The sequence below is a fragment of the Bufo gargarizans genome, chromosome 6, assembly GCF_014858855.1.
Source record: "Bufo gargarizans isolate SCDJY-AF-19 chromosome 6, ASM1485885v1, whole genome shotgun sequence".
Lineage (NCBI taxonomy): Eukaryota > Metazoa > Chordata > Amphibia > Anura > Bufonidae > Bufo > Bufo gargarizans.
In genome coordinates, this window is record NC_058085.1 from 296,142,604 (window position 1) to 296,155,653 (window position 13,050).

General features: G+C 43.4%; 1 protein-coding gene across 3 annotated transcripts in view; it reads left to right on the forward strand.

The window, feature by feature from the left end:
- Nucleotides 1-13,050, forward strand: part of RHOBTB1 (Rho related BTB domain containing 1) — a 113,191-nt gene that overhangs the window by 87,174 nt on the left and 12,967 nt on the right. For all 3 annotated transcript variants that reach the window (XM_044296582.1, XM_044296580.1, XM_044296581.1), the window contains 3 exons: nt 8,074-8,259; nt 9,636-10,597; nt 11,978-12,096. In XM_044296582.1, the coding sequence (XP_044152517.1) occupies nt 8,074-8,259; nt 9,636-10,597; nt 11,978-12,096 (1,267 nt within the window). The remainder of the gene's footprint in view (nt 1-8,073; nt 8,260-9,635; nt 10,598-11,977; nt 12,097-13,050) is intronic.

Consider the following 13,050-nt stretch of genomic DNA (forward strand, 5'->3'; position numbering starts at 1 on the left):
ACTTAACAGTGCTCACTTGGGATTAAATATAGTCTGGAATCTACGTGCAAAAATGCAGGGCCGCTCCCACCAGCAGGTGCCTCTCTCTCCTTGGGTCATATTGGGACCTGTCATATCTCAAGTCACGGGACAATGTGCATTACACAGATCTATATTTTCCGACACAAGCATTACAAACATCCCTTTGTTTCATATACAATAGGTGCTATGATGTCTGTCAGCGTCCCTCCTCCAGTTTTAGGGACGCCCAAGGGCAATAAAAGCAAGTTCTCTGATGCCGTCTATGGACAGTGTCATCTCTATAACCTCTGCACCAAATTTACAACATGAGTAAACAGTGTATTTCACATTGGATTTATGTTTGTAGTCACCACTGACTCTTAGATAGAAGCTTAAACCAAGTAAACAAGTAATGGATACATAACCTCATGGAGCTGCCCAGTACCATAAATTTAGCGACTCATTTAATTTTAATGTTTAGCGTTGCCTTGCAACCTGAATCTTGCAGCAGTGTCTGGGGAACAAAATACAGGCTGTACCTATGGGTGATTACAAGAATACCCTTTTTCTTATACGTCAGCATAGGTACCTTGTAGAGAACAGATTCGGACTTTGTATTTGCATTGCATTTGGTGCACACATCTTAATAAATTCCAACCTGAATTTAAAGGGACTATCTCATAGCACCTGTTCAGTAGGGCATATGGTTGTTATAGCTCATCTCGGGAGCCCTCTGTTTAAAGGCAACCTGTCACATTGAGCATGGAGTCTGAGCTGCGGGCAGCAGGTTGTAGAGCAGCTGAGCAGATTGATATATAATTTTATAGGAAAAGATTAAGTAAAACTTGTAATTTATACATTTAAATTCCTGCTCATTCTGGGCTTTGAAGTTTTATCAGTGATTGACAGCCTTCCTTCTATGACTGTGTATACACAGATGGCTGTCAATCACTGATAGGACCGTCTCCTTGACGTCAAAGTTCAGAAAGGGGTTGTGCAGCCAGTAATAGTGATGACCTGTCCTGAGGATAGGTCATCAATGTCTGATTGGTGGGGGTCCGACTCTTGGTTTGAGGAGGACGTGACGCTCGCACTACTTCCTCTTCAGAATTACACTGTGCATCGTCTCAGTCCTCTTCACTTGAATAGAACAAGCACTTGTGATGAAACTGCGCCGCCGCTGCAAATGAGATGACGTGCAGTGTAATCTTAAAGCGAAAGTAGCGCCCACCTGAGCGCCGGCTCCCCTTCAAAGAGCTGATAGTTGGGGGTGCCGGGAGCCAGACCCCCCACCAATCAGATACTGATGACCTATCCTGGAGCTGCACAACCCCTTCAAATCCAATGAAATGCAAGTTTTACTGATCCCATAAGTAGGGTTGTCTCGGGTATCAAAATTTCAATACCCAATCGATACTTTTATGCCAGTATCGATTCAGTACCGGGATTTTCATTTTTTCTATACTAGGCTGCGCAGCCCAGTATCTCCTCTTATGAGATAACATGGCGCTCGGCATGCACGCGCTATTGTTCTGTGGCCAGAGTCAGTGGAGAAGGAAGGAGGGGGTCCCCCCTTCCTATGACGCGGCTGCCGCTGAGCCCAGTTAAATGGTTGGCCTCTGAAGCTGCCCGCACCAATGAATGTGTGGCTAATTAAAGCAGAAGGAGGGACGGGGGAGGTAATAAACCGCTGCGCCGTCTGAGCTAGTGAGCTCAGCGAACGGCAGCCTCCTCCTCCTTCTGAGTCTTGTGTTCTCGTCAGTGTGCTTTAGTGCACTGCACAGCCAGCGCAGGAACCCGGCCCACAATAAAGGCAGGCAAAAAACTTGTATCAGGCAGCCAGCAAGATATGGGGTTTATTTTAACCCCAATGTTGCCACTGCCATGTTTTAAACATGATGGGGGTCACTTATTTCCTACTTGTACAGTCTGACACTGGCAGCAGCATAGGGTTATAGACTGTGCCAGTCAGAGTTGGAGTATTTGGAGGGACACGTGCTCAATTCTTAACACCAATCTCCAATACAAACTTCTATCTGGAATAATAGAGGAATAGCACGAAATTGAGTTTGTAAGAGATAGAATAAATGCTCCAGAATTATTTGCCTAAAGAGGAGTCAGGGTACCACTTGGGTCCACGATCCGTCCGTTCTGCTAAAAAAAATAGAGCAAGTTCTATCTTTTTGCGGTGCGGAGGCACGGAACGGAAGCACTACGGAGTGCTTCCTGGGGTTCCGTTGCGTGCCTCCACACCGCAAAAAGATAGAACTTTCTCTATTTGAAGTGAAAAGGTCCGCATCTGTGATGTGGAACGCACACAACCAGTGCCCCGTGTATTGTGGACCCGCCGTATGTGGGCCGAAATACGGCAAGTCGTGTGAACGAGCCCTAAGAGTGACTCCTGCTCTGGTGGATCCCACCTGTCTGTGCATTATATGGATAATGGCCAGCATGCAATGCTAGATTTCCAGCTAATCCAAGGAGGTTAGAAAAGCCAGATCAGTGGCCACGAACATGGGTGTGGTGGCTGTGCTTTCTTGCGTCTTTCTTCTGCCTTAATAGTACTTTGTGACAAAGACTTTCGGTTCCACCTGTTCAATTAGTGTCGAGTCCATTCATATCCTGATCTCCCAAGCTTTGCTTTATATTATACTATTAGCTCAATGGAGCATTGACTCATAATTTGGGGTGTTTAATAGCAAATTGAGGATTACAGTCTATTAATGTGAGCTTAGCATCATTTTATACCAGTGCTTGTACGTGACTGACTACAGCATACAGCCCAACGACATCCGTTTGACGGTGGACGAAGCTTGTAGATGAAATAGCCTAGATCAAAAAGCAACCACAGTACTTGCATGTACATGGCGTCATGGAAGGGCGATGGCGCAGCAATGACACATACAGTTTCTAGGATTACGGCTCATGACAATTTTTACAAGCAAAGGATAGAAAAAGGTTCTTACGTTTATTGCACTTGTCTTTTAAGTACTTTTCTGTGCACTCTCTGGCTTAATCAGTACTTAGCCGCGGGCAAAGTCTTGGATTGAAATTTTATTTTTTTTATGAAAAAAAAAAAGTTATTGGATATCTCCTAGACACTTGGAGCCCTGCCTGGGTTTGATATTTATAGCTTTCAAAGTCTTTTTTTTATTTCTATGTTGAGGATAGAAATATGTAGAGCAGTTATATAAAGCACTTTACTTTTTAATTCTTTATTGTGGCTGGGATGGTGCTTGTCACATAGGACTGCTATAACATACAGTATGTCTGGAGTAGTGCTGACCTTCTAGCTTTAAAGAGATCATGACATTTTTAGGTAAAAAATTCTGTGTTGAATATTTCCTTGATGTTTCTTTATAGTGGTGAGCGCTGGGTTTTATTGTTACATCACTCCAATTGCTTAGTATTGGCATAGACAAAATGAGAAAACGTGTCATCTCTGTAGTACAAGAAAACCAAGAGCAGCAGGGACCATTGGATTAAAGGACTTTTCCAGGACCCAGAAGGTCTCCCAAACCCACTTTAATTACTCATGACACGGCTATAGGAGAAAGTTTGTGATAAACTTCCCATTCTGAGGTTGCATGGATTGCCCTCCCGAGCACATGGCGCTCCTCCTCTGAAAATCCTGCATTTGTTGACATCATGCCCTTTACTAGGCATATGTCAATTCTGCTTTTTACGGGGTCAGTGCCATTTCTCTCCCTGGCACAGGTGGATTCAGTTCACATGCCGCAGAGGGAGGAAAAGTTCTGGCCCTGTCCACAGTAACAGTGACGCCCCATCTGTAGCCCGTCCTGGAAAGCTAGTAAAGGCTGTGACGTCAGCAGAAGCCGGATTTTCAGAAACTGAGCGTCACATGGACGGATTACTGAGATGCCGATCTACACAACTTCAGAATATAAGTTTATAGCAAACGTTCTCCTTCACAGCTTACCAGCTCCCTCCTGACCCCTGCGCAGGTCACAGAGCATACCTAGAAAACTCTACTACAGAAGTCGATGAGGGCCCCTTCTGTTCATTGTGTCTATGGCCTATTTGGCCAGTTTTCAAAAGACTGGAAGTCTTAACGTATTTAAGGCCTGGTGGCCAGTGTGAAAACTGCAGGTGTCACGACGGACGTGCACTCAGACTCACAGATAAACCAACAACCAGGCTCTAGGCGAGAAGCAGGGGAAGGGTCACCTCCTAGCTTATTCCTGACCTCTCTCCCTGCACTGCTCAGACCACATTCAGACCTTGGTGGTAGGAATGATGTGTCCCCGTGCCTGGGCTGAAACACCCTAGATTCCCTGAGATGGTAAAGAGGGGAAATAGGAGCAGCCTGCTCGCACAGAACCTGGATGGGAGAGATGACACAAAAACAACCAAGACAGCAAACAACAAAACTAGAAACCACACTTATCTTTTCTGAGCTGGAACTGACAACCAACCTTCCTTGCTTCCAAGACCAAAGTGATGTCTATAACCCGCTCAGAGCACTGGGGTGGAGTGCTATTTAACCTAATGACCCCACCCAGTGCACCTGATGGAAGTCGGATCCAGCACGGCTCCAAAACAAAATACTAAACACGTGCTGCTATTCTGGCCGACCTCCGCACATAGTCAGAGCAGGACATGACAGCAGGATAAATGTTTTTAAATATAGATAGAGACGAGAGAGAAAAATCACTAAAAAGTCTGCAAAAAAAATATGCTTAATATAAAAACAAGATTTAAACAATAGCTCATTTGCTGATGTCACATTCCCACATTAAAAAGCAGAAGCTGAAAATGTGCATACATACAGTAGGTGTAAGATATCAAAGCTCTTTTTATATTAACAATCCATTGGCCTCTGTCAGTTGGACATGAATAGGAAAAGTTTTCAAAATATGAAGGTAAACAGTAAAGGGTTCAATTCATTGGAGATCTTGGGGCATGGATACACAAAGCATATTGAAAAGTTGCATAAGGTTTCATTAAATAGAAAAAAAGTTCCTAATTACAGAATTATTTTAACCTTTACTAAAGGAACGCCTATTCACAACTTTCTTTCACCAAGCAACTTACATTCTGTTCTGTGAAGATAAAGGAGTTAAATAACTTTGCAGTTAAGGTTCAGCCATGAATGAATGGTCATAGTGTTCCTGAACCCAACCGTGTCCTTTAAAGTCCCTATAATTACTATTGTAGTGGCTGAAATGACGCAGATTATTAGCAGCGGGCTGCAGAGATCAGCACTTATGTTCCAGAGGAGGTCATATGATATATGCCAGTAATGAACAAGATTACGCCACTGGCCAGCCTAGAGGACCAGGAATGTGATCAGGACCTTAACCAATATCAGACAGGGTGCCTACTGTGTATACGGGGATGTCTTCCCAATGTAGACATATCGGTTTTGTTAACCTCCATTTAGGAGACATTGACAAGTCATTTGTGTTCATCAACTTTTTCCAAACGCGTTTCATTACTACATTAACAAGACCAATTATTGTTGTAATAAACCATAATTAGTTAGGCAATGCTCTTTTAGCAGGCGAACAAAACAGCGAGATTCAGATTCTTTATAGTTGGCAAATATCCACATTTATGTTTTATTCTCACAAGGAGAAACCTGCAGTCTTAGTACATTAGCATATTATTTTTAGAAATCGTATGTCTAGCGTGATCTTCCTGCCATTCTGTTAAGATCTCGAAAAAGAACAGGCGTCGTATGATCACGAGGCAATTAATTCTTGGATCTGTTGTCTATGATAACTCGTACAGTATTAGCATTTGTTTCCTTTAATAACTGCAGCTTGTCTGTGGCGGAGGCTGAAAATAGGTCCAAACGAATTCATTTGATATATTTAGCACCTTTGTGTAGGAATGTGGCACAGGATCCTTAGGATATATAGTGCTGTGCAAAAGTATAAGGCAGGTGTGGAAAAATGCTTTAAAGTAACACTTTAAAAAATAGAAACATTAATAGATTGCATTTTATTAATTGATAAAAATAAAGTGAATGAACAAGAGCTAAATCTGAATCAAATCAATATTTGGTGTGACCACCTTTTGTCTTCAAAACAGCAGTTGATCCAAACATCTTGGAGAGGTAACCACAGATCTTGTGTGGATGTAGGCTTGCTCAAATTCTTCTGTCTCCTCACGTAAACCCAGAGAGACTTGATGATGTTGAGATTGGGACTCTATGAGGACAATATCCTATTATGCTGAAGATGGCTCTAAATTACATTGGCTGTATGTTTGGGCTTGTTGTCCTTCTGCAGAAAAAAATTGAAGCCAGTCAGGAGCCTCCCTGGTGGTATTGCATGATAGATAAGTATCTGTCACGGCTGTGTCCTGCTCTTGTTGTTGTTTGCCATGCATATTGGTTGCCAGGGGCAACGCGTTGTGGTGCAGTATGTTTGTGCTTTTCTCCTTCTTATGGTTCTTTCCCTGTCTGGTGCTGGAGGGGTTAACTAGGTTAGGTGTGTTCTGGGTGTGGCTTCATGGCTCTTAATCTGGTGCTGCGAGCGTGAGGTCAGTAGTTCTCCTGCCTTGGTGTGTGCTGGAGCTATGCTCCTGCCCTTGATATTCCATCCTTCCAGTGTGAGGGCCACCTAGTTAGACATCAAGGTCATCTGATGTCATCCTAATGTATTTTCCCCTTCCTTTCTTTGTATATGTTTGAGGGTTTATGTACAGGGTGTGTTATGTCTAGTGTTGTGTTCTGTCTATTCTGTTTGGTGTGTTGTCCAGCATGGTTGCTAGACATTCTCCTGTCTGTTTGTGCCTTCGGTGAGAGGGCCCCTGGGTTCCCCAGAGGGGGAACCACAAGTCAGTGAGCAGTTCTGCCTGGGGCCGCCATGCATTCTGTCCGCATAGGGGTCCAGGTAGTTTTGGCGTTGGTTTTCGACCCTGTTGCTGCGGCATGTAAGTGCTTGTTGTTTCGGTGTGTTGTCGTATCATTGGGTTCTTACCTGCCAACCAAGTTGCTGCTCACTGTCTTCCCTTACCTTTGCTGCTTGGCCTGTGAGACTCCTGTTCATCCATGTTCTGGAGGAGCAAGTCATCTCTAGCTCTTAACCTTTTATTCAGGCGGCATCAGGGTAGCTCAGGGTCCGAGGTTGCTGTGTATGAGCCCACCTACCATCTGGGTCTGCTCATATGGTTAGGAGACAGTGCCAGGATTAGGGAAGCTTAGGAGGTGACCTATGCTATACGGTAGGGAGTTTTCCCCCAATCCCCACCGTGACAGTATCTGTCTGTATATTTCAGATTAATTACTGGACATCCCATTTTGTGAAAACAGGGAGTTACACAGCAGGAATGCAAATATTCAGTCACAATAAAGCGTGTATAATACAGAAAGAAAAGCCGGAAACCCGACAGATCCCATTATTTTGTATGGAATCTGTTTGGCACTAGCATTGTTCGGAATATGACCGGTATGGTGGTCCCAAAATTCTGTTCCTGTGGTCGAACAGAATACGGGAATCTAAGCTCAGATATGAACTTAGTTGATCTAATTTTATCCACACTATGCTTAAGTAATTAGACAAGGGGCAATGTTTTGGTATTGTATCTGAGTAAAGGTAATCGGTCACCAAGAAATTCACAATGTCTTGTAGGGCTAGCTCAGCTGAATGTAATGGTACATTTGTTCTTTCATTCTGGAGAAAAGTACTTTTAATCCATATGCAAATGAGCAGCTAAGTGCACCAAGGGTGTGCCCTTGTCCTGACTCCTCTGCAAACCCCTCCCTCTCCTTGATTTGGCAGAAAGCCAACCCTGTCAATGTTTTTTTAATTTGGAAATCCTTGAATAATGTGTCTATTTCCTTGGCGCCCCTACCCCATCAAAGAAGCTGGGTGTAGGTGGTGATAAAGCATTCTAGAATTCCATATTGTGGCCACAATTGTAGTCAAGCATCTGAGGCTGAAATCAGTTTTCCTTCCTTCCTTCGTTACTGTAGAAGTATAAGCTTTTGCTGCTGCTGTCTTCTGTGGAACCCCTGACCAGATTTTGAGGAACCTGTTTGGTGATTCAGTGATTTTAATAATTGCCTTCAGATTTCTAATTCTAGGGTGCTTTCTTTTTCAGATCCGACGTTGTTGTTCTGTGTTTCTCAATCGCAAATCCAAATTCATTAAACCATGTGAAAACAATGTGGGCTCAGGAGATTAAACATTTTTGCCCCCGCACACCTGTCATTCTTGTGGGTTGCCAGCTGGACCTGCGTTATGCCGATCTTGAAGCTGTTAACAGGGCAAGGCGACCATTAGCCAGGTAAGTTACAAACCTTTGCTCTTTCTTAAAGATGGTGATATAGGCATTATGCAGTCAATGATTTGTAAGTTCACTTTAGTACTCTTAATGGGTAACTTTAATCTTTCCTGAAATATCTGTTTTAGGCCCTATGCACACCACCATATCCGTTTTGCAGTTCTTGTTGCATCTGTATTTTGTGCAGAGACATTGACTTCAACGGGTCTGTGGTCCACATTTTGCAGACCAATATAAGATCTATTCTATCTTTTTGCTGAATGGACATGTGCATGCAGAAAGCACATGGATCATCCTGTATATCTGTTCCTCAAAAAGATAGACTGCCATTCCCGTGTTACTCCTTTAGGAAATGTAATTGACAATTGGGTGTTATCATTCCCCTTATCGGTTAAGGATGTTTCTACATGCTCTGTCACGAACCAGTGGGTGTGAACCCACTGTGCCACCTGTCTTACCTCCTCTAAGGGCGTTGTCTAAGTGAACCCCTCGATCTTCACAGTACCCCTGATGGTGGGGATAGACTTTCCCAAAGGGTAACACCAGGTCGTTACCTCTTGAGGAGGATAGGCACACGAGGCAGATGGTACCAGAGGTACAGGCATTGTCAGCAGGAGCAACAGTACAAGACCGAAGGATGAGGCAAAGGCTAAGTCAAACAGGCAATACGTCAGGGCAGGCGGCACAGGTACACGTCAGGCAATCCTGGTTGGCAACAGGAGATTCAAGGCAAGCAGGAAGGGATCAAACAGGTAGCAGAGTCCAGGAATAAAAGTACGAGTCAGGAAACTTGGCAGGACACAAGGACCTTGACACTGAGGTATCTGGGAAGGGGGCTGGGCCACTTATATATGTGCAGGAGGGCTAGGATTGGTCAGCGAGGTCACATGACCTAACCCATAGAGCACAGGAAGTAACGCGTGCCAGCTCTTAAAGTGCTGCAGGAAACAAGCAGCAAGCATGCTTTGGCCAGGGATGAGCGGAAACTGTGGAGCGGATCCCGGAACAACAGTACCTACACAGACAGAGCGCGCAGAACTGCAGCGGTGAATGGGAAGCACTGGTTGCAGATCACCGCTGAACAGGGCGCCCGGGACCGCGGCGGTATGCAGGGGAACAGCGTCTCACAGCAGCTGCTGTTACACTGTGCCATTGTGTAGTCAGTAATTGAAACTGCCAGAGTGTCTACAAACACAACCAATTAATAACATCCACTTATTCATATTTTTCTAGGAAGAATAGCATAGGAATGGCACAAGGCAGAATGCTACAAAAAGATGCCCCAGAACATGTATATGTTATTCTTGGAGGGTTCAGGGGAGAGGTTCGCTCACAATACATTCCGTATTATTAACTATTATGTTTTATTTTTATTACAGACCGATAAAACGGGGAGACATTTTGCCACCAGAAAGGGGAAGAGAAGTTGCCAAGGAACTTGGGATCCCATATTACGAAACCAGTGTTTTTGACCAGTTTGGCATAAAGGATGTGTTTGACAATGCAATTAGGGCCGCCTTGATCTCCAGGAGACATCTTCAGTTTTGGAAGTCCCATCTGAAAAGAGTTCAGAGACCTATACTGCAAGCTCCATTCCTTCCCCCTAAATCACCACCGCCAGTGATAAAGATACCCGAGACCAGTGAGTCTAACATTAATGATGCTGGAGATTTACTGGACAATCCTTTGTGTGCAGATGTCATGTTTGTCCTTCAGGACCAAAAACAGATCTTTGCTCATAAAATTTACCTTGCTACCTCCTCTTCAAAATTTTATGACCTTTTTTTAATGGAACATGAAGAGTCACAAAACCTCATGGAAAGGTTCTGCAGGAAGGAAAAGCCTTCAAAAGATTTGTTATTGCGGACATTAAGCCTTGACACAGACGAGGACACAGATGGAACTTCCTTGAAACCATCAAATGCCTGTCTTCGGATTTCAAAAAGCGATGATACTTTACTGACTTCAGATTGTGACGAGGAAGGATGTGTTGCTTTAATGTCTTGGAGCAAAGGCTTTTATAGTATGCACCAAGAACTGATGGTCAACCCAGTGTCTAATAGGACTTGTTCAATGACCGTGGTCCGAATGGACTCCTCTGTACAGTATGGGCCTTTTAAAACCGTATTACGATTTTTATACACTGGGCAGCTAGATGAAAATGAGAAAGGTTTGATGCGAGTAGCACAAATTGCAGAAATTCTAGAAGTATTTGATTTGCGAATGATGGTAGAGAATATCACAAACAAAGAAGCCTTTATGAACCAGGAGATTACAAAAGCGTTTCACGTCAGGAAAGCAAATCGAATCAAAGAATGTCTCTCCAAGTCAACGTTTTCTGGTGAGCACATTCTCTTTTGATTAGATCTCCATTCATCCGTGCCGTCTGCTAAACACCTTTTCAAACACTTGGAATTGTAGATCTTGTACTTTTCCAGGTCCCATTTCTAGGGCCTTGCAGCACTGATGACCCCTTTTCTGTCACCTCTTTGACCTCATGCTTGCCTCATATCTGCCTATAATTTTGACACCGCAAATTCCTTTCAACAAGTATGCTCACTAAAAAAAGATCTTTTTGGAACATGCACACATGGAATAGTGTAAGGTCCTCAGTTGCAGTTTGCATTACGAAGTTTGTCTTGTGTGTTTTTTTTTTTTTATTATAAAAAGTGCAGTAAATGTTATAAAATGAAAAAGCACTGCTGACCCCTTCAATCTCAAACCAGTCGCTCTACGATCCTTCAGTGATGACTGCTGCAGCCGTTCACAGTAAATTTTGGCATCATGGCTCATGTAGTATACCACCATTATATCTGTGGATTGCTGAATCAGTAGTAGATTGAGAAATATTTTTTTTAGGTATACCAGTTGCATATATATATATTTTTTTTTTACTTTTCCCCCCAGAAACTAGCGTACTTCATAAATAACAATGCCCCAAAGTGTGCCTGTTGTCAGTCACTCTTTTTACAAGTGAGAGAGTGCCGGGTTTCGGCTGGACAAAAACAGGCGCAAGACCAAATTCTTTTCCGGCCGAAACTCACTGCTCATAACTGAAACCTGGCCAGATCCCATTATAGTCAGTGGGGCCCGGAGGTGCACGGCAGTATCCAGCTAAGCCGAATACAGTGACCTCTGGCAGAGGAACAGCTTTAGCGCAAGCGTGGGACTAACCAAAGCAGTTTCACATTTGCTCTTGCAGGAGTTTGGGGATGGTGGGACACCCTTGCTGTTTGACCAAAAGGAATTACTATGCAGTTAACGTTCAGACACTTTTACTCAGTGATCCCTCTCCGCCAATCAAACAAGCGGGATGAGTGCTAACGGGGGCGCTATTTATTGTACGCAGTGCAGTAGTATAGCGTTCTTTGTCTACGACGAGCCACTGCACCATACGGCATGCATGATGGTAAATAATGGAAACATGAAGCGTCCAACAACAGCTGATGTATAGAATGGCCCTTAGTCTCTTCCCTTTTAGGATACAATGCAGAAAATGGCTGTTTCCATTTGTTTACTAATTATAAAGGCTCCGAACAGCAGGAGATGATTTTCCGACACCTCATGGGGCATATCTGCAGTTGCAGTCCTACCCAGGAGCATTGTGAAACGATATAACCTGGTCTTTCCTCGCATGCTCTGATTCTGACTCCGTTTCCTGTATTCCTGGAAACTGCGTCGCTTGCAGACTTAGTGATCATGTCTCTATATTTGGTTCCAGATGTAACATTTAAATTGGATGATGGAAACATCAATGCCCATAAGCCGCTTCTAATCTGTAGCTGTGAATGGATGGCTGCAATGTTTGGAGGTTCATTTGTGGAAAGTGCAAATAATGAGGTATATGCAATTTTAAGAGCGTTTTTTCCCTTGCTTGTTGTATAATTATGCACCCGGGCACTCTCTCCATTGTCATTAAACTCTAACCCTCTGTAACAAAATCTTTGACCTCTGCAAAAAAACATTTATAAAAATGGTCTTGTTGCTTACAGCAACCAGCCACAGCGCAGTTTTATCATGAGCTCTAACTGGACGGCATGGGCAACAAGACCATTTCTCTGCTGTGTTTTATGCCAACAGGTCAATAAACTAACATGGAAACCCCCTATGAGCTTTACTTAAAAGCTATGAACACCTTAGTGGGCAATTTTTTTGTGTCTCTGCATTTTACTCATTTTGGCCTAAAATTATATTTTTATTCTTTTTATACATTTTTTTTTTTTGTTTTTCTTCTACAGCTTTGAGTTTTGGTGGCTAGCAACCTTTCTGCTTGACCTTGATTCGTCAGCTGGATCTGTAGCTTTTATCTATACTTTACTAGCAACTTGTAAACACACATTATAGGCTACTTTCACACTAGCGTTTTTGCTTGATCCGGCAGGGTTCAGCAAAAAAACTGCTTCCGTTTACTGATAATACAACCGGATCCGTACAGATGGTTGTATTATCTTTAACATACCCAAGAGAGATCCGTCATGAACTCCATTGAAAGTCAGTGGGGGACAGATTTTCTATTGTTAGATTGTGTCAGAGAAAACGGATCCGTCCCGTTGACTTGCATTGTGGTTCATGACTGATCCGTTTTGTTCTGCATCAGAGGATGCATTCTGCGGTTTGCTCTCCGGTATGAGAACGGAACGGAATGCATTTTGGATCGTTCTGTTCAGTTACGTTTTTCCCCATTGACAATGAACGGGGACAAAACGGAAGCGTTTTTTTCCGGCATTGAGACCCTATGACAGATCACAATACTGGAAAATAGAAACGATAGTGTGAAAGTAGCAATAGCGAAGT